Genomic DNA, 22,176 nt, shown 5'->3' on the forward strand with positions numbered 1-22,176 from the left:
GATTAAACGTCCAATAGGTTTTGAAAGGGAGGGATGGTAGCTATCGTTTTTTTATTTAAATGGGTGTGTGGAATTAATTTGGCAGGATTTTAATTTAGGTTTTTGAGGTGTTTTTGTTTTTGGGGGATAATAGTAATATAATATTGACTTGATTATTGATTATCATTTTAAGTGACAACTGTTCATTGTTTGGACTTAAAATTGACCAAAAACATGGTCTGCGTGTGTACTTTTATCATTTTAGTTGTATGTCATTTCTTTAAGAAGTTTATATTTGTAATAAACTAATAAAATTGAGAGAAAGTAGATATTCTCATCTTAAGTACTGTGTTTTGTGTGTTAAATCTCATAAAGTATTTTTTAAATGTTTTTATTTATCTAAAAGGATGCTTTCAATTGACAAAATGAAAAGGAAATTGTATATTTATTTTTAAATCCATATTAGTTAAAAAATATATATATAATTGACCAGTTTATATTTGGGGGATAAACACACTAAGGAAAAAGTTAAAAGAGATGTGACAATTTACTAAAAAAAAATGAAGAAAAATGAACATTTTATACTAATTTTAAGTCTATATTATTATTATTTTGTTTTAGTTGGCAGTTTATTTTTGGGGGATAAACACAGCGGGCAAAAAGTTAAAATAGATGTTTGATTATTTACTAAAAATACATTGGCATTGTAAAAGGGGAAAAATGGGAGTACTTTAAATTAAAAGTAAACACTAGGTGACTAATATGGAGAGAATGGGCAATCAGTACTATATTTGTTTCCGGTAGGGAAAGCTTTTTGCTTTAAAATAAGTGCCATGACTCAATAAATGTTGGTAAAAAAAAGCATTTCACAAGCCACTCATATTTCACTTGTCTTTGTCTATTGTTGTCTTTTGACTCACCAGCGCTCATCTTCCACCTGAATTCCTATAGAATGGAACTTGGACAGCTCTTGCGATGGCCCCTCCTCCTCCGGCTCCACCTGTGGGGGAACCAATCAGCCATCAGAACCACCACTCAGTCAAATTGGTGTCAATCGAAGGGTTCGACGACCACCTGAATGCCGATGGAGAGGCACTTCCGAAGAGCTTCCCTTTGCGCTTTTCCGTCGACGGCGGGGACGACGGCGCTGTCGCTAACGTGTTGACTGGCCGGTCCGTGCACCTGCGCGTTGGCCGCTTCGATGGCGGCCGTCAGGGCCTTCATACTGTCGATGCTCTCGGTGGAGTTGGATAAACCAGGTTGGGAGCCGATGCCTTTACGTGGACCCGAGCCGCCTCCGTCCATGTAGGCGTCTTGGGCCGATTCGGTGCTGCTCTGTGCCGTGATGGAGATGAAGGGTTTGGATGGGGTGCTTCTGGGGGGGACTGGTGGTGGGGTCTTTTTGTAGGTGGTGATGCATGATGAGACTATGGTATAAGGTGGAGACAAAAAGGGGGTGAATTAGGGGGTAATACAACAAGAAATAAGTCAAAGTATTTGCTTTGAAGGAGGTATAATGCCCAAAATGACAAAGAATTGTTGGAATATCTGGAAATTAACACTAATTCATTTATATAAGACAGCATTTTTATTATTAGGAATTCAATGTGCAGTTTTTTAAAGCTGAAATACAAATAATTGGAAAATAACATGATACTTCTTTGCTTAGAGCTAAAAAGTAGTATTAGTATATTAATATTATTGTAGTTGTTTTAGAAATTCATGTTTCAGAAAAAGACAATTCAAGTACAGGACCATTATTTTTCAAAAGTAGAGTATTTTTTAATGGTTTTTTAATGACATAAAACTACATTTTGTCTGAGTGGCTTCAAAATGTTTGTATGATATTTTTAGATATAATATTCAGATTTTTTTTCAATAGGGTAAAACCCCTGAATATTCTGTTTTTTTTATAGATCTAAAACTCTCATGATTTACTTTCCCGGCCCACACAAAATGATTTGGTGGATCAGATTTGGCCCCCTGGGCCGCTACTTTGACAAATATGGCCTAGGACGTCGAAATAGCACAAAACAGTATTGCATGACAGTAAGTGTAGTAAGTGTAGTACTTCCACGGCAGTCCAAAAGAGCAACAGATTAGGACGGACTTGAAGAAATGTCAACGCTTTAACAAGATTAGAGCGTGAGCTTCTTGACCTACTGATCTAGATGACTGAATTCACCAGCGGCCAAAAACGGAATCCATCCAAACAGCCAACGAAAAACAGTTCGGATTACACTTAAAGCATTTACTACAATGAGGCCACTCAAACATTCCCCAGCACTCACTACTTTCCAACGTATCGTCCTTAACGTCAAAGTATTGTCAAATCAAACCATTTTGCAAGTAAACAATGGATGAAATCGTAATTTTAGTGCACTACGGCACCCTCAAAACAGCATGGCGAGATTCTGGGATATAAACAAGCTACTGCGGGCACACAGCCTTCAACCACACCCAAAGCCAAAACCGTCAGAGCGTCCGCCGCGTTTCTCTCTCTCTGGAGAGGTCAACCGAGAGGCTGACATCATCCTCCGCCCCGCCAGTCAGTGAACGGACACCCGAGCCGATCTTCAAACGCTGGCACGGTGACATCAGCGCTCCGAAAATAACAGCCGCAAAGCAGATGAGAGATGCTTGACTTGCTCAAACAGCCGCTTGGGCTTTTTAGACGAATTGGAGTATTTATCCTGCAGCCATGGACGGAGAAGTCATTTCCAGCTGTTTTTCTTTGGGTTAAAGTTAAAAGGAGATGAACTGAACAGGGAATGTGAGGGATAGTCAATGGGATGAATTTGAATTTTTAACAAGGGTCATGCATGTAAAAAATGAAATCAAATATGAATATGAAATTACAATTAGTTTAGATTTAAACATTCTATTGTGTTTCACTTTTAAAGTTTTCATGATTGATACTTAATCAAGTACTTATTTAATACAAAATATATTTAAGGTGCAGTAATGCATATACTTGTATTTAAACCCCTGTTTGTGATGACTATAACTGCTTATTTTATTTAAAGTATAAGTTGAGTATTTGTTTTTTAATGATTTTAATTCCAAAACTCTTTAGAAAAAGTATTATTTGTATTTAAACTTGATTTATGTCATTGATTTTATTTATTATTCATTCAAAAGATTTAAAAATGTTTCTCTATTCAAAATTGGCTTATTTCTGGGTAATGATAAATGAGTCCTAAAAAATTATAGTTACAGTAACATATTCAAATATTATCAATTAAAAATGTCTGTGTGCGGACTACCATATTTTACGTACTTTACGTTTCACCTGAGTATAAGTCGCACAAACCAAAAATTGTAAAATAAAAAGTACAAATGTTATACAACATTATGGCTTAAAATAATTGTAACCAACAGTCAAAAGCACATTTACCATTAACAGTTTTAGTTTTTTTTACATAGCTATAACCTAAAATAAAGCGCAATACAAACTGTAAAAAATGCAGATATACAAATAATAATAATAAAACATGATATCAATAAACCAGTAGTCCCAATCTATCTGAGGGTATACGATTGACACAACAGGCTTTATCTAGACAAAAGGTCACATTCACAAGGGCGAGGTCTGAGCCCCCTCGTCCGCTTAGCAGGTTCAAAGGATAGAATGTCAGGCTCTACTATCCCTCCCCTCAAGTCATCTAAAAGTCAGTCAGATAATCAAACGAGAGAGACGCTGTCAGTGTGGAAGCCAGACGCTCCAGAGGATGACAGCTGTTTGGAAAGCTCAGACAGGTTAAGTAAACAGCCGGCAGAAAGACGGAACCATACAAACGCCCCACGTTTGACGCGGCGGCTTAGCCACATCAACGCAGACCACAGACTTCCTGCCACCGATACGGCAGCCAAGAAGACCCCCCCGCCCACGTGAAAAAAAAAAAAAAACTGATACTACAAACGCATCAGGGAAACCGCACCGAGTAACGTCGGCGCCACTGAAGTGACGGAGAATGGATTGGGCTGCATGTCTGAGTACCCAGATCCGATTCATCATGTGTGACAGCGACCATTCCTCCAGAGGTTTTACTCATTGGAAGGTTTAAAATACAGGAAGTGATACACAAGCTGTTGTTTTGAAATGAATGAAGGCAAATTGACTTTTTGTTTGCTAAATAAGTTGGCCCATTCTAACAAACACTAACCAAAATCTGACAAATAGTAATGGCATTTTGAAGTATATTTTGATAGTATAGTGTTGTGTTAATGACTGAGACATGACCAACACATGGTTGCAATCTGGAATCAATTAAATTAAGTCAAGATCATGACTTTTGGGAGTCAAGACCAAGATATGACCATGGCTTACTTACTTGCAATCCAGAATAACTAAAATTAAATGAAAATCAAGACTTACTGAAGTTAATATCAGGACCAAAACAAGTGCAAAACATGCCTGCCATCTGGAATCACTAAAACCAAATCAAGATCAAGACTTTTGGTAGTCAAGATCAAGATTTTTGATAGTCAAGATCAAGACCAAGATCTGAACAAGACTTTGCAATCCAGAATCACTAAAATTAAATAAAAATCAAGACTTTTGCAAGTTAAGACCAGGACCAAAACAAGTGCACAACTAAATAAAGAGGATCTGGCCTTGACATGCCTGCAATCTGGAATCACTAAAACCAAGTCAAGATCAAGACCTAAACCCCCAAGAGCAAGACAGACTCCTTTGGGATTCCAAGACCTTCAAAATGTGTCTAAAAACCAAACACTCCTGTCAGAATGTCCTACACCACGATATGAACAAGTTAGCAAAAAAACACCCATTAAAAAAAAGGCTAAGCGGTGCCATTTAAGGTTTCATCAAAGTCTTTAGTTTAGGGTCATAGCTAGGTTAGGTCCCAAATGTTGTCATGTAAACATCTGCTTTCAGTCAGCCCTGATCTCAATGTAAACCCTGCCGGTTGCCTCTAACAACTTCAGGATGCTAAAAAGTGGTTAAGGCATGCCTAAACCACTACTGCAAAGAAACTTGTGGAATTTCTTGGGGTCTACAAGCACCCGGGAGTCAATGAACGACAAGACTCCCCGCTTCAAACGCTGACACTTCGTTGTGAACTGGCCTGTTCCTCCCCCCCTTCTCGAGACCACTCATTTTTGCAGCCCTCCTCACCAAAATAGACTTCCTCTTCTTTGAGGTTCACCAGAGTGTGTCTGTGAAGAGGTGTTCATGCTGGTTGGTGCAGCTCTGTGATAGGCCACTTCAAAAACAACCCGCAAATCAAGCGGGAACGAGCTCCCTCAGGCGGGGGATGGCGGAAAAATATTTCGCCATCCAAACAAATGAGGATGGAGGGGGGGGTTTTGAGACGTTGACAGCCCAGCTGCATCGTTTCGGGGGTCCGAGGAGGGTCCGCCATTTGCCTGTGTGGCACAAACACATCCATTTGTCCGTCCCTTTCTACCGCATGTCAACGCGGCCGGGCCAGCTGGATGGCTTTTGTGATAGAGTCGCCATGGCGACACTAACTTCACCAGAAGGGCGGGAAGCGGGGGTTAGCTATTGTTGCCCGGTTGTTTACCTCTGTGGTGGCCCCACACTGCAGCTGCGACAGGCGGCACCTTAATGGACATGTGTCAAAGTGGCGGCCCGGGGGCTAAAATCTGGCCAGTTGGATCATTTTGTGTGGTCCGGGAAAGTAAATGATGAGTGCTGACTTTCTGTTTTAGGATCAAATTAAAATGAAGAGTATATATGTATATTAGGTTTTCTTGATTTTCTCCCTTTTCAATCAATAATTGTATTTTTTTAATCATTTTTTCTGTTTTTAGTTAAAAAATAATTAGGTAAAATCTAAAAATATATATAAAAAAGCTAAAATGTACATTGTTTTAGATCTTTAAAAAACAGAATATTCAGGGCTTTTAATCCAGTTATTTTAATCAATTTATAAAAATAAAAAACATTATATATATTACTAAATATTATTTCTAAAATGGCCTGCCAGCCCGAGAGGAGGGACAAATAGATCCCAAATGGGCAAAAACAAGCTCCAAATCGCCATGGCGATGGGAACACGCTTGTTGTCAACTGTTTCCAAGCCACGATTTTTTGTTATTTTTTTTATGCAAGGGTATAAAACGCACAAAAACTCCACTAACCGGTCTGTTAAGGGCATTTTTTTCTGGGCGTTTCACATCGTGTGACATTACACGGACACAATGCAGGCCAGTTCGATGTCACCATGACTCGCAACGAAAAATTCTCGTTTGGCTCCACACAAACTTGTGGGAATTTTCCCCGTTTCTACTGACGCCGCCACGAGTCACCTGACATCGTCCGCGTGGTACTCGAAATGAGCCGAGGGGGTCTGAATGCTCCAGATGTCTGAGCACCATCAGACACAATAGCCCACACTGTGTGTGAGTGTTTGGAGCAGGTTTTATGGCACTATATTTAGCACGTGGAAAACTGGGCCACTTGTAAAAACAGACTGCTCTTAAAACTGCTGCAACTTGTACATTTACGCTAAGCGTAAGTATAGAGGTATAACACTTGTTAATTGTTGTGAGGGGGCGGGCGGGAAAGTGTCAACAGTGGATAGCTGACACCAAATCAGGGATTTTCAAACACAGTCAATGATCCTGTTTCAGTCACATTGCCAGTGGGGCTGTCATTCACTCATTTTTTTTATCCTTACAGGGGTTGCAGGGGGTGCTGGATCTAAAACAATGTTTATTTTAGCTTTTTTATGTATTTTTTAGATTTTACAAAATGATTTTTGATTTAAAAACACAAAAAATGATTAAAAATGACAATTATTGATTTAAAAAGGGGAAAATCAGGGAATTTAATATACATCTATACTCTTCATTTTAATTTGATCCTAGAATAGAAAGTCGGCACTCATGATTTACTTACCCGGGCCACACTAAATGATGCGGTGGGCCAGATTTGGCCCCTGGGCCGCCGCTTTGACACGCAATTTAGAGTTTTGCATGTTTTGGGGCGGTGGGAGGAGACCAGAGTACCTGGAAAAAGGCCACACAAGCACGAGGAGATCATGCAACAATGAGAACTGAACCCAGAACTGCGAAACTCACATACTAACCACTTGCCTACTCACTATTAGTAATACCTTGAAGTTGCTAAGTAGTACTAGTGAAAGTACTGCATTTTCACGACTATAAGGCACACTTAAAAGTCTTAAACTTTCTCCAAAATAGACATTATAATCCAGTGTGCTTTATATATGGAAAAAAAATAAAATGTGTCATTCATTGAGGGTGCGCCTTATAATGTAGTGCACGTTATAATGTGGTGCACCTTACAGTTGTGAAAATACAGTAGTCAATAATAGTAATCAAGTGTTTTTTGATTTGAAATAACAGCTTTCAGCCCAGAGTAAGGCCCAACCTAATAAATAATTCAGATAGGAAGGCTGACGTCACATAAATGAGACATTCCACACTTCTAAAGAAGGTCATTCTAAAACAAGCAAAACAGTTCTTGAGAAATAACTGCCCATGACAAACGAGAATTTCACTTTACAAGCGCCAACATGGCCAGCAGCTGCGTGCTATTCACTTTCTACTTCCAGACGAGCAATTTTCCCATTTTCATCCAATCACCAACAAGCATATGTTCTTCTCAAGTTCTTTTCCTATTTTTCCTCTCTTTTTTTGAACTACCCAGGAGTGACAACATCAGGCTTTTGTTTAGAGGCCGAGATAAGCGTCGGGGAGGAGGTGAGCAACAAAAAAGGAGCAGTGGGGAAGTTTTCCCAGCCCTTTCTGTGTCCTTGCGCATTCCAGCTGCTTTGTGGTGCAGAAACCCGAGCGCTGGCTAAGCCCGTCGCGCCCACGCATCTCACGCATGCTTTCCCACTAAGCTGTTGCCGGAGCGCCCGTTCGCTCCTGACACATCGAGGCGATGTTCTTCTTACAACTCGAACGGCGGCCGTGCCAAAGCCGTGACTCGGAAGGGGGAGAAGTAAAGGGGAACGGTATGCGTGACTCAATGGTGACTGGGTTTGGACATGTTGATTTGGGGGAAAGGACGCCGTCGAGTGGACGGGAAAAAAGGGACGGGTGAAACTGATTTGGGGAGAAGGACCCATGCAAGTTGACGCATAGTGGTGGAAAAGTGTTAACTGGGTTTAAAAGCATGGTGACAAGCTTTTGTGAGAAACAGTCAGCTTAAGGGGTGTTGATATTTTTCAGAAGAGGGGGAAAAAGGAAAGAAAAATGGGACTGCTTAATGAAAAGGTTTTAGTTGCATATTTAGTGATTTAATAAAAGAGCACAAGAAATTCCCATTTGAATTGATTTGTGAATGGAATGACTATTAAAATATTTAGTTTTTCTTAAATTAACTCAATGCATTTAAATATTTTTTCATAATTTAATGAACATTGCTTAGTTATTTTAAATATTCGTTTAAGAATATTAGAGTTAAACATGAAATTTAGATACCATGATTTGTATATTGATTCATAAATGGATAGAATATTAGAATATTTAGTTTTTCTTAAATGAACTCAACACATTTAAATATTTTTGTAATTTAATGAACATTGCTTAGTTATTTTTTTTTAGGAATATTGAATTTAAACATGACATTTAGAGATCATGAAAATGGAATTATGCAATTGTAATATTAAATATTAAAATAATTACTCTTAATGTCCCCCAAAAAATAAACAGGGGGAAAAGTACTTAAGACCTATTTCAAAAATATTCTAAAAATGTCAATACATTGCACTTCAATTCAAATACATAAATTATTTCATTTGTACAACTGAATTTAATCTACAACAAATAAAAATATCCTATTTTATCTATAATCTAGACCTTTTGAAAACACATTATATTAAAAAAAAAACACATTCAACTACCCTTTTTGTTACCTTTTCCCTCCAAATCATTTTTCCCTACCAAGTTAACCAGGTTAACCTCCATAAAGAATACCATTCAAAGACCTTCCCTTCGAAATTTATTAGCACATCCTAGAACGTCACATGAGAAGCTGCCTGCTCGCTCCATCTAAAAGCAGCAGCATGTGGTCAAAAGTTCACCTCCCAACCCCCCTTTTTCCAACCCAAGACCACTCACGACTAAACCATTCATCCCCCTCCCAAAAAAACAAAAAAACCCCACAAAAAATATCAGCAAACTCCCTTTTTTCCCTATCAACACTCATTGAGAACCACTGTTAAACATCAGCTTCAACTTGCCCGCCTTCTTGCATTCCTTCCCCCCTTCATCCTTCTTTTTTTTGACGTTCTTTGTCCTGACCACTCGCACATGGTTGAGGGGTGAGTGGGGGGGTTATGTGGAAAGGAGACACTGCAATGGCGGGGTCTTAATCCACAGCCAGAGGCACTAGTTTCCAAAAAAAAAAAAGAAAAACATCTGGGTTTGGAAAGCTAACGTCAGAAAGCTCTCTGTGTATCCACAAGTTCTGGATGGGAGGGGGCATGGAAACTTGAATTTTTGGCAAAAAAAGTGCCTGCATGAAACGTCTCGGTGGGCCTCTCAGGTGTTACTTTTCGCACCCCCGTTTTTTTTGCACGAGGGTTAAAAAACGAGGAAAAGAACGGCTTACAATGGCCTGTCCGACATTCCCACTCTCCTGCCGAGAGTGCTCGTTTGTCTCCCTGCATTCCTTTGCCCATTCATCTCATTCTCCTTAAGAGGAGGGGGTCTTGAAAACTAACCCTCCCACAGAAACACACACATAAGGCCTAAAATCTCCCCCTTCAGTTTTTTCCTTGCTTGGTTAGTGAAGCAGCAAAAAAAAGGGAGGAGATGGTTTTTTTGGGGCTTTTTTTTGCTTGGGTTGTCTCTCAATGTGCATCAGGGCTGAGCTGTGGCTTATTTTTAATGATGGGTTCAAAAAGGAGACAAAAAAGTAGGCGGGGCTGCTAGACGACGCACACATAGACTACTGTAGGGACTTTCACAGAGAGGTCTTTAATTTGCCAGCCCCCCCACATGGCAATGGCTCTAAAGCAGCTACTTCTATGTAGAACGCTCAAATGGAAAAAAAGTACTGACCCTAGATCAGCTACTGCAGCTTGTTCAAGTTATTTTGTCGCTAGAACATGTTATAATAAGGGATTTTGGTGAATTGTAAATATATTGTGTGGATGTGTGTTGTTTATTTTAAAGTTTTGAATTTAGATGGATTCAATTAGTATGTTTTGATTGAAATTATAGTCGACAGAAAATGATTTTTGGGTGATTTTTTTGGTTTCATTGCAAATATACTGTTTGGATGTGTTGTTCGTTTTAAAGTTTTGACTAGTAGGATTTTTTGTCTATTTTGATTGGCTTTTCAGTCAAATGAGAAGCATTTTTGGGTCATTTTTTGGGAGTTTTTGACCTCTACCAGTAGTTGAAATCTAAAGAAAGCATGATTTGTGCATTATGTTCCATATATTTGTCTTAAAGATATTTTTTTGTATAAAATGGGTGAGGGTATTCAATTTGGGAGTTTTAAAGGCAAAGGTCAAAAAGGTCAATAAAGTAATTTTGCAATAACTTAAAGAAAATCAACTAAAATTGGAGGGTATTAAATATGAAGAGAGGTCAAAAATATGGTGATGCTTTGAATTTGACTGATTAAACTGAATGGCTCCTTTTTACCCATCAATATGGTCTATTAAGTCAATTGGCAGCCAATGAGTTAAGGCTTATCCAATTTTTCTGTTAATCTCCCCAAGTCATATTTATGTGTAGTAGAGATTTGGGGGGGATCATCCAGCGTCTTCACTGAGGAAATCCTTAGCGTTTCCTTTTCCAAAACATAAGCATGAAGGACAAGAAGCAAAAGAGTGGGGGTGAAAAAGCTGATCCAAGACACCATTGGGCCGACTCGGCCTTTCTTTCTTTTGGCAGGAAAGCACCCTGCGAAGCCATGCAAACAGGGAGCGACCGTTCTTTTGTGTCCAATCCCTCCCCCTCCCGTCCATCTGACAGCACATGGACGGCAAGGGCGGGCTGAAAGAGTGACGTTGCGTTTCCTGTGTCAAAAGACATCCAAACATCGTCCTCAAAGTCTAGTAGGAGACCCTAAGTCGGGCTATGTAAAAAGTTGATATTTTAAAGTAAAGGGGAGGGGCTTAATTGATATAAAATGTTAGATTTTGAGATAGGAATTCCTCCATGTATATTTATTTGAAACAAGTTGCTGTCAAATGATATCTGACTGTCCAATACTTAAATGAGAGGGCACAGTTGAGCCTAGAACGACCTCTAGCGGACAACATTCTCACTCCAAGGTGTCTCAATTCAAGTTCTTTGACTTGGAATTATAATATTATAACCAGGCATCAGAAATAATCCATTAAAAGAGCCCAGATTATTTGACAGAGGGGCCATAAATCTGGTTTGAGGATGCAAAAAGATCCTGATTTTGTGATTTGGGCAAGTGCAAGTCCCCACTGGTTCACATTCTCAGACTTCCGTGACAGAATGAAGTCATTACCGACATGCACAAACATCAGCATAGATGGATTTATCTCAACAAGCATCCAGTTTGGACCTGAAGCTGAAAATACAAACATGAATGCAGGTTCTATGCCAGACAGCCGCTGCTATATGCTAAACATTAAGTCAAAGGATGGAAAAATATGCAGGAGGCATTCATGTTGTCTCTTATTATCATTGATGCACATCTCACCTGTCTCCACCTGGCCTTTTTCATCCCTCCACATACCCATAAACGCCCCCCATCCCTCTTTCAAGCATCAAAGCGAGTGGAATGACAACATTAAGCAGGTGCGAGTGGAAGCGAGCTGTTTAATTCTCACTTTGAATAATAATTCTACCCAAGAGGTATGGCGGCTTTGATGGGATGACACACAGGTGCCGCTCACATGTACCGCCGCCAAAACCAGGCGTCATGCAGGCCTGTAATTAAAGGCAAACTGGGGGAAATGGGACTGGAAGGAGGGGATTGACAAAGACATTCTTGTGGTGGGCTACTGCACATCGTTTGATGTGATTAATGGCAGGTATTTGCTCTTCTAGTGTTGGCAGGACATGTAAATCTACATCACAGTTGTCATTATGTACTAGTTAGCGTCATACTAGAAAGCTAGACATGATCAAAACATGTTGTGACATCACAACCAGAATTGCTGGGAAAAGTGGGCGTTCCCTGACTATGACTTTATGTACTTATAGCCTTAAGTTGTGGAGATCAGTGAATGTGAAGCGTCACTCCCCCCAACACAAACCCACAAAGACCAAAATAGAAAACAGCCTGGAGTTCCCCCGCAACCTCAGGGCAAGCACAAATAGTTTTATGTTTGAATTTTGGCAAGAGTATAGTTATTAATAGATGATGACGTCAAACAAATAATGATTTAGTTTCTGCTTCCTGATTCATTTGGATCCAATGGATCTTCAAATGAGTTTTAAAATATGTAGTACTAAGAATATGTGGCATTCCTATTATTATCATAATATATCGTTATAGCAACTTAATAACATTTTGTTCACATTCAGAATGAGTAAACAATGAAACAGGGATGGGCTCGGAACTGACACTAAATGAATACTAGCATGTGTTAGAATAAAAACCTCCGTGCTTGTTTTCAAAATTAAAGCAACACAGGTTCAACGCTCACATCACAGTTCACTTAAGTACAGAAACATGTCATCTTTATCCTTTCAATAAAATGAATTTAGCTGGTAAAATTCAACAACAACGCAATATAAACACTTGTTCAAATTCACTCTCACATGGCATGCTTTTAATTTGAAAGCAGTGTTCCTGCTCTTCCTTGCCAAAACAGCCGGCAGACAGAACTGGGCCATACAATCCAAGTCAAAACACAGCCACTCTCGCCTTCTTTCTTTACTTACAATAGCGAAGCCAGTCATCGCAAACTCCGTAGAAGCAATGGAAGAAAAACGCCATGTTGGCAACAAAATGCCAAGATCAGCAAAGCCCAACCGGCACAAGGAATGAGCCTCGAGAGTGTGTGTGACGGTGTGACCGGCTCATGTGTCAGGAGACGGACCCTCCCTCTCCATCCCTAGCCAACACCCGTGACCCCCACCTTCTACTTATTATTTCAAGCTGACCTTTTATGATTCCGATAAAAGTCATAAAAATAAGACAGTCAAACTGTCATTATGAAAGGCAAAAAGGCTTAAGTTGAGAAGGTAACATGTGTAGTGAAAAATGACAGCCAACTGACAGTACTGTGGTGTGTGTGACACTCCAAGCCCGAGGAGGGCGCTGTTGTTCAAATTATGGTGCAAAGCAGAACAAAATCTACTTAAAGTCTACATTTAATATAAAGTTACATTATTTTTTCCAATGGTGGTCCATCATGTGAATAGAAAATATGAGTTTTAAATATATTTGTGAAATTTGACCATTTGGATTGAGCACAAATCTAACAAACTATTTTTTATAATGACATTTTTGCAGTTATTAATATAAAAGCCGAAATGCATGTTAAAATAATTGCATTTTATCATGCATATTCTATTTTCAAGTTATTTTATATGGCATGTATTCTTAAAAAAATAAAAAGTCCATCTGTCCCCTTATTTTTGTCTGTACTACATTAGTATTTTGTATTATAATGTAACAACAATTTTGAAAAGCTCTGAAAAGGGGATTCAAAATGTTAATTTAACACATTTTAACAGGTAAATTAACTTATTCCCTCTCAAATACTAAAGATTCTCCAAGTTATGACATAACACCAAGAAATCATGCATGCATGTTAACCAGTACATTTCTCATATATATTGCATGATCTTCCTGAATAGAAAATTCCGACTTTGAGGAGAATAAAAGCAACGACGCAGCCTCCATTTATAGTATATTCCTAAGTATGGATCTTTTATGCATACCCAACTCAAGCACACAAGGGGGAAAGATGACATCAAGCGCTCTAAGTTTTGAAGCTACAGTTAATATTGATGACCTTCAATAGCCACGGTTGAAAAAAAAATATGGCGGCTTTGATCACTTGCCTTTTGAACATCAAGTGACTGCAACACAGGCGTAAACAAAAGTATAGGGACAGCAAGGCTGGGGAAAACGTACCTATTTTCTAACATCGACAGACAAGATAGTTGAGCTCTAAAAAGAATTAAATTTAAACATGTTTCTGCCCAACAAGAACTCATAATTGAGGTGCTTAATATTTTAAAAAATGAACGAAAGCGGAGAGTTCAAACGCTTTGAGCTGATAGATGGTCTTCATTAGCCGCCTCCCACCTCATGGGACGGCGTCTCAAAGAACAATAACCAACAATCAAGTTAACGCATGGCGAGCTTGCTGTAATTGAGTCGTTATCATAGACTCCTGTGGGTCGCTAGTTTCATTCTTCAGGGATCAATTTCGGATTTAAGGCCTCCTCAGACTCTTGGTCCCCAGATGTTTGGTCACCCGGACGTTTGACAACATGACAGAGTTTACTGTTGAAATCGACTCTCAAAATTATATTCCACTGGGCGACCAAACGTCCGGGCGGCCAAACGTCCGGGCGACCAAACGTCCGGTCACGCCTCACAGGGGTCTTGTCAATTAACGAAAAAACAAACAAAAACTGTGGATGTTAAATCTTGACTTTTAGAATCGCAAACGACCACTTTTAGAAGGTTTATTCAACTTTAGGGGTTATTTAAAGACAAGCTTAAAGGAAACTCAGTTCAATTAATTGGATGTAATTTAATGTCTATCATTAATAGAGCCACTAAAAAAGTCTAAAGAAGCCAGGCAGTATTTTTAAGATGACTTCAAAGGCAAACTACTTTAAGATTTTGATTGATTACCAAATTAGAACAAATTAAGGACACAAAATGATAAGAATTTGCATGCAAGACCAACCTGTGCTGCTTTGAATGGTCCTGACCGTGGTGGTTGTCCGTGGGGGTGATCCTCCCTTCTGATTAGCCCCGCCTCCACCTCGCCCAGACGCTTCCTCCTCCTCTTCTTGCGAGCATCCCTTTTCGATGGCTCGTACGTAACTGTGGCTGCGCATTCGGAAGCAGCCGGGAACGGGCAGATCCAACGCATCCACCGCCTGCGACTCCATCTCGCTGAACACCGACTCGCAAACCGCCTCGATCTGCCCATTCACCTCCACTTCGCTCACCTGGCAATGAAGGAGAAAGACACTTGTGAGAATGTACAACATAATAAAAATGTGCGGGATAGAGAAATGAAAAGGAGAATATTAAATGTCAGCGCGGAAACATTTGATTAACGTTTCGGCAAGTACAAACAATAATAAAATAGTTATTGCCAAGGACATCTTGTGTCTTGATCGTGTATTATTCCAAGTAGTGATTCCTAAAAACTGGGATATCTCTACTTAGTGTTTTTACATACAAAATATTCAGGTTATGAAAAAGCTTGATGGGAAAATATTTGTCCTAAGATAGGAAAAAATATCCAATTTACAAAACGTCAAATGAAATCATACAACTGCCAAAATTTAAATACACATCCAATATATCATTTTTTTTATTGTGATGATGAAGTTGTATTGGCTATCTTCCAATCACCTTACTGGCCTCCAATTGGCTAGAAGGAAGCTGGCTGTGGAGCTTGTTTACGTATGTTTACTCAGCTGCTATTCACAATTTCATATCTTTGTAAGTTTAAATATTTTCAATGGCTTAATAAATATTATTCAGCTATTTTATGTATATAAATATACATATTTGGGGGTTGAATTCCTGATTCATGTGTGTTTATGAGCTTGTTTACGTATGTTTACTCAGCTCCTATTCACAATTTCATGTCTTTGTAATTTTAATTAATTTCAATGGCTTAATACATATTTTCAGCTATTTTATTTATATAGAAAAAATGGTGCAGGATGTTTGCCATCTTAAATTACTTTGTTTTAAACCCTTTATTCCTTTGAGTGAATTATAATCAGGACCTGCACTCATCAAAATTGAAATTCAGTTTAATCCTGAATAATTCATGACACCCTCAAGGCTGCATGTTTATTTGTTTTAAACGTCTCTCTATATTCTGTTTGACCATGCAAAATTCCAAAGAGAAGAAACGAGCAGAGGTTAAATACGGCTTGTGCCCATCATCGGGTTTAATTAGTTATTCCAAGCTCCGGCAGAGCGGCACTGCTACACAAAGGCTCTAATTGGGAGATGAGGGGTTTAGTTCCTCTTCATAATCTGGTTGGATTCTGACCTGATTGTAAATTCAAGAAGGAAAACCTTGCCTACCTTTTGTTTTGTTCAGTGGTTAATTTTTTTATAGCATTTCTGCACAAAGGAACTATTTTGGCATGAGTTGAAGAGCTTCTTTTAGGGAAAAATAAGTGTTTTGTCGCCTCCTTGTGGTCTATAACAGTGTTTCCCAACTGGTGTGCTGCAGGAAATTAAAATTGTAGTAATTTAGGAGAGAAATCTCAATATTAAGAGATTAAAATTGAACTATGAGGTTAAAATTTCAATATGAATTTATAGAGTGTAGTATAACAAGATTTAAATTGTACTATTATGAGATTAAAGTCATTTTGTTGGTTATTTTTATGTCAAGTAAACTTTTGGTTTTCTGGGCTTCAAATTTTGTCAATGTTAAGTTTGTATGAGCACAAAACTGCTTTTGGTTGAAGTAATATTAGGAGGAAAAAATGTCATAATATAACAAGATTTAAGTCATTTTTCTGTTTTTACGATACGTGAACCATTTGTTGTTTAGTCTAAAAATTAAAATAGGGTTAAAAAACACTGCATTCATTATTTTAACATCAGTCGAACTGAAAGTTGACGTTAAATTTTGGAATAATTTGATGGTGAGAATGACTATCATGTTCATATAGGTGACATAGTTTTAAATGAGACAATTTTCAGCTAACATTGTGCCTTGAGATTTTTTTTTTCCGTGACCCCATTTTAAGAACCGACGGCGTAGGAGGTGTATGCATGAATAACCTGGCTGATGGTGCTCATGGCTCTCATGTAGCTCTCGTTTCGGGAGCGGAACTTAGGAGAAGCCAGCAGTCCCGCCGGGTCCAAGCTGTCCAGGCTCCTATTGATAGAAACCTCGCTCACCGCCCGCAGATAACTGTGACTTCTGATCTGCAGCTTGGGCGAGTGCTCTGTGGAAATCCTGTCACAGGAGAGAAGGGGGGAAGAAGAAGAAGGGTTAGGGGTGCCATGGCTTATGATGAAAACACAACTCTGCGAAATGAAGCTGTAAGAATTTGGAAGGGGGAAAAAAAAAGAATAGTATTTGTAGAACGATATGCATCAATCCACAACTGCTTCAGGAGATACTTTCTGCTTATCTAATCGCCGAGAGCTGTTGAGAAACTCTCACAATGGTTTACAAGAAGCGTCCTTGGAGGTTTTATTTTTTTTCAAATACTTAATAGCGAGAACACTTACATGAGAGTACAAGGCCTCCAGATTGCGATAAACATTTGAGAATCCTTGACAATGGATGGAATATTGACATTTAATTTTGTGACCGGACGTTTGGTCACCCGGATGTTTGGTCGCCCGGATGTTTGGTCGCCCAGGTGAATATAATTTTGAGAGCTGGTTTCAACAGTAGATATTTAGATATTAAACTTTCTCTCATGAATATAATTTTGAGAGCTGATTTTAACAGTAAACTCTGTCATGTTGTCAAACGTCCGGCGACTAAACATCCGAGTAACGATACAATTCAATGGCCCAAAAAGGCTAACATGCATTCAGTGTTGTCAAGGATGATGAAAAGGTGCCTCATTAGAGCTCTCCTGTCTCCAATCAATGTGCACAGCATGACTTTCTTGAGTGTCAAACTGTGAGTGTGTACAAAGAACATCAGGCATCTGTTAAATTGAATCTAAACAATTAATACGAGAGGGTAAATAAAGCCTCCTACTTAGGTATATTAGCAACTACCATTTTGCACAGTTTGTGAAGAATTGAATCTTACCAGCAAGAAAACACATCTAAATATCATCTATTGATTAACAATATAGCTAAATAAGATGAATAAATTTATGAGAATCAATGAGTATCAATGAGTATCAATGAGTATCAATGAGTATCAATGAGTATCAATGAGTATCAATGAGTATCAAAGAGTATCAAAGAGTATCAATGAAAGTATGCATGCAAAAGAGACAAATTAAAACAAATATTATAATTAGCGATGCTAGTGGTAGTGCCAACACCACAGTGGTGCTCCTATTGGTGCATTCAGGACTCTATCACCATATTTTAAACTCACAAGGGAGCCATATATGGCTCAGGAGCAATAGGTACCTTACTCTATTCTATTGGAACAAAGAGGTAGTCAAATACAGTTGAGCAGAAACGAAGAAAAATAGGGGGAAAATCTATTATTACTGCCTTGCCAGAGTAGAATCTAATCATAGCAAAGCAAAAATTGAGCAGGGAAGGACATGAATAACAGAAAATGTGATCGTCCCTAATCTGAAATTTCTTCTTTGAATAGATGACGTGAGGGAGTGCTTGAAATGTCTTCCTTTCATTCTCAATGCAACATTTCCTATTTTGCGCTTCGGAATTGCCTACGTCGCTCGCCTGGTCTTTGCACTCTCGGGGTTTGATTGAAGGAAGCAAAGAGGTGGTGCATGACTGAGACCCCGACAGCAATAATAAGACTGGAAGCCTGAAATTATCAACCACCCGGCGAGACAGTGAATGGCCAAAGAGAAAAAATCAGGTCAAAGAACACTCCACCAGGACTCTTATCTCCAACTACATGTGGTTCTGATTTCCCAGTGGGGCTGATTATGTACAGGGCCGACCCAATGATGTCCATTCAAGCGACCTGAATGGATAATCACCTTCAATTCATGGGGGAATTCAGCCATTCCCGGGTGGAGGGCTTCTCTGGGAAGATGTGACATGGACGGACCTCGCCATTATTTCTGTCAACTGATTAACATCATCGTCTTTATCCAAAGATGTTCCCAATTTAAAGCCGGTTTTCAAAGCATTCCGGAATAACCACTCAAACCATAACCCCTATTTTTTCCCACATGTTCCCTGTGCATTATTGTCGTCTTCTCTGCGCAGTAGCAATCTTATGACGCGTAGTAAATAAAGTCCAAACTTTCTTTTTACCCCTTTTTCCATAATTGCGCCGTTTATGCGGTATTTTTGTATTTTGCAGCATGTTTTACATGACAAATTAGAGGGAATATTGCATGTAGCGTATAAATCCATCAAAACACTCACTTGAGCGTGGTCATTTCGGTGAGTGACGGCTGTGTGGCCTTCAGGTAACTGGCTCGCCGTGCTTGAACCTTGGGGGAAGGCTTAGGGCTGCAGTCGGAATCGCCGCTGTCGTCCTCGGCCATGGCTTTGATGTAGCTGCCGCTGCGCATCCTCCGGCAAGGGATTTCGTCGTCCTTTCCCAGTGGGGAAAATGCGCCCCACTCATCTTGAGGGACCTGCGGGGTAAGAGCAAGCTTGTCAGATACACTGTCCAGCAGAGATAAGCACATTTCAGTTGGTGGGTTCATAAAGTGGAACAAAATACACATGGTCAGCGGTGGCATAAATGTGAAGTGGGCCCAGGCACGAAGACTATGCTCCTTAATCCCTGATCATGCAAAATCCATGAATCACCCACGGGAAAAGTGATTCTAAAATGATTTACCTGAATGCCAACCCCTATTTCCTTATCCTAACTACTAATTATCTCGATTCCTTCTTCTATGCCGAACTCAAACTCATTGGATTTTCTTACCTTTGACAAAATCCCTACTTCGATTCAAGCCTTACTCAACCAAAAACCTAAGCTACCTCTAACCAAAGTTTTTAACAAAACAAATGGAGTGTTAAGACCTACCGTAAGCATGCATGTACATCTATGTGTATGTATGTAGTACATATATGAATGTGTTTGTATGTAGTATATATATGAATGTGTATGCATGTATTATATATATGAATGTGTATGTATGTATTATATATATGAATGTGTATGTAGTATATATATGAATGTGTATGTAGTATATATATGAATGTGTATGTAGTATATATATGAATGTGCATGTAGTATATATATGAATGTGTATGTAGTATATATATATGAATGTGTATGTAGTAGATATATGAATGTGTATGTAGTAGATATATGAATGTGTATGTAGTAGATATATGAATGTGTATGTAGTATATATATGAATGTGTATGTAGTATATATATATATATGAATGTGTATGTAGTATATATATGAACGTGTATGTAGTATATATATGAATGTGTATGTAGTATATATATGAATGTGTATGTAGTAGATATATGAATGTGTATGTAGTATATATATGAATGTGTATGTAGTAGATATATGAATGTGTATGTAGTATATATATGAATGTGTATGTAGTATATATATGAATGTGTATGTAGTATATATATGAATGTGTACGTAGTATATATATGAATGTGTACGTAGTATATATATGAATGTGTACGTAGTATATATATGAACGTGTATGTAGTATATATATGAATGTGTATGTAGTATATATATGAATGTGTATGTAGTAGATATATGAATGTGTATGTAGTATATATATGAATGTGTATGTAGTAGATATATGAATGTGTATGTAGTATATATATGAATGTGTATGTAGTATATATATGAATGTGTATGTAGTATATATATGAATGTGTATGTAGTATATATATGAATGTGTACGTAGTATATATATGAATGTGTACGTAGTATATATATGAATGTGTACGTAGTATATATATGAATGTGTATGTAGTATATATATATATATGAATGTGTATGTACTTTGTATTTCGCGAATACGGGATGAATAAAGTTATCCAATCCAACCCAATTCTCGTCTTTGACCCCAAATACTAAAGTCTGTTTCCCAAACTGTGACCACAAAAATATTTCCAACTTTGGTCGACCTCTTTGTGTCTGTCCTCTAACATCATCGATCGTTGAGAAGTACCTCGGCCAATACTTTCTGCTCGACTGACTTTTCAAACACACCAACAATGCTAAAACCAAAGTCCTCATGAGAAAGAGGGAAAAAGTCAGGGAGACAGGGACAAACACTGGCTTGATTCAGCATTAAAAAAAGTAGCTTGGAAATGTGAGCCAAAAACCTCTGAAATCAATGAGAGGCATTAAACCCGGAACACTTCATAGAGCGAACCTTCGCTAGGCAACCAGACTTGACCTTGACATCAACTAATCTATTAAGAAAATACTCCCTATTTCCTCATTAGCTAAATAAGGTCATGCTTAGTAATCATATCATTCCTGAGACGTTGGTTTGGCTATCATCCAAACATAGCGGAAACCATTTTGGTGAGAAACGAGAAGAACAAGAAAAGATTTCCTCGTGTTTGTCATTTTTTTTAACGGGGGGGGGGGGCGGGCAAGTTTCTTTGCTCCCACTTGCTTCTTTCTATCCGAATACTCTTAAAATGCAACACCACACTAAAGTTTCTCTCCCTCTTTTATGCCTCTTTACCCTGTTTTGCAACTTCTTCTAGTCACTTCCTCCTCAGTGGACCTTATTTGCTTTTTCCCCGACAACAGCCTCCCCCTCTTTCAAGCGCCTGTTTTCCTCACCGGGGGCTTTCATGTATACTTCACTCAGACAAGAGGAAATGTAAGCCATTGGTAAGACTTTCATCTTTAGCAGAAGAGATCTGCGATAAGGTGGCTTGATCCGATTGCATGTTTATCTGTGCAAAACTCAGGCTTGGGTGTGAGCTTTGATAAACACCCAGAATCGGTTATAAAACCAAAAAGGCTGTTGGACATGTCTGATGGGGTCGTGAACTTTTTGGACAGATTTGTCCAAGACGAAATTTTGTTCAAAATCTTTAAAAGAAATTTTCAGGTGACAAGCTGACTGAACTTGGGAATAACTTTATGGGGATCATACGTTAATAATGGTACTTAAATATTAAACAGTACTTAGATATTAAACAGTACTTAGATATTAAACAGTAATTAGATATTAAACAGTACTTAGATATTTAACTCTAAGTTCCTCTAATATCTAAGTACTGTTTAATATCTTAGATATTAAACAGTACTTAGATATTTAACTCTAAGTTCCTCTAATATCTAAGTACTGTTTAATATCTAAGTACTGCTTAATATCTAAGTACGGTGTAATATCTAAGTACGGAGTAATATCTAAGTACTGTTTAATATCTAAGTACTGTTTAATATCTAAGTACTGTTTAATATCTAAGTACTGTTT

General features: G+C 38.5%; 1 protein-coding gene across 2 annotated transcripts in view; it reads right to left on the reverse strand.

Moving 5' to 3' along the window:
* dlgap1b (discs, large (Drosophila) homolog-associated protein 1b) overlaps positions 1-22,176 on the reverse strand; it is a 67,755-nt gene that overhangs the window by 5,792 nt on the left and 39,787 nt on the right. For both annotated transcript variants that reach the window (XR_013329175.1, XM_077736001.1), the window contains exons 9-13: positions 19,160-19,374; positions 16,892-17,069; positions 14,811-15,078; positions 1,054-1,406; positions 900-979 (exon numbers count right to left, since the gene is read on the reverse strand). Coding sequence is in view for 1 of the 2 variants with exons in the window: in XM_077736001.1 (XP_077592127.1) it covers positions 900-979; positions 1,054-1,406; positions 14,811-15,078; positions 16,892-17,069; positions 19,160-19,374 (1,094 nt within the window). In the remaining variant the exon portion in view is untranslated. The remainder of the gene's footprint in view (positions 1-899; positions 980-1,053; positions 1,407-14,810; positions 15,079-16,891; positions 17,070-19,159; positions 19,375-22,176) is intronic.

This window comes from Stigmatopora nigra, chromosome 16 (genome assembly GCF_051989575.1).
Source record: "Stigmatopora nigra isolate UIUO_SnigA chromosome 16, RoL_Snig_1.1, whole genome shotgun sequence".
NCBI lineage: Eukaryota > Metazoa > Chordata > Actinopteri > Syngnathiformes > Syngnathidae > Stigmatopora > Stigmatopora nigra.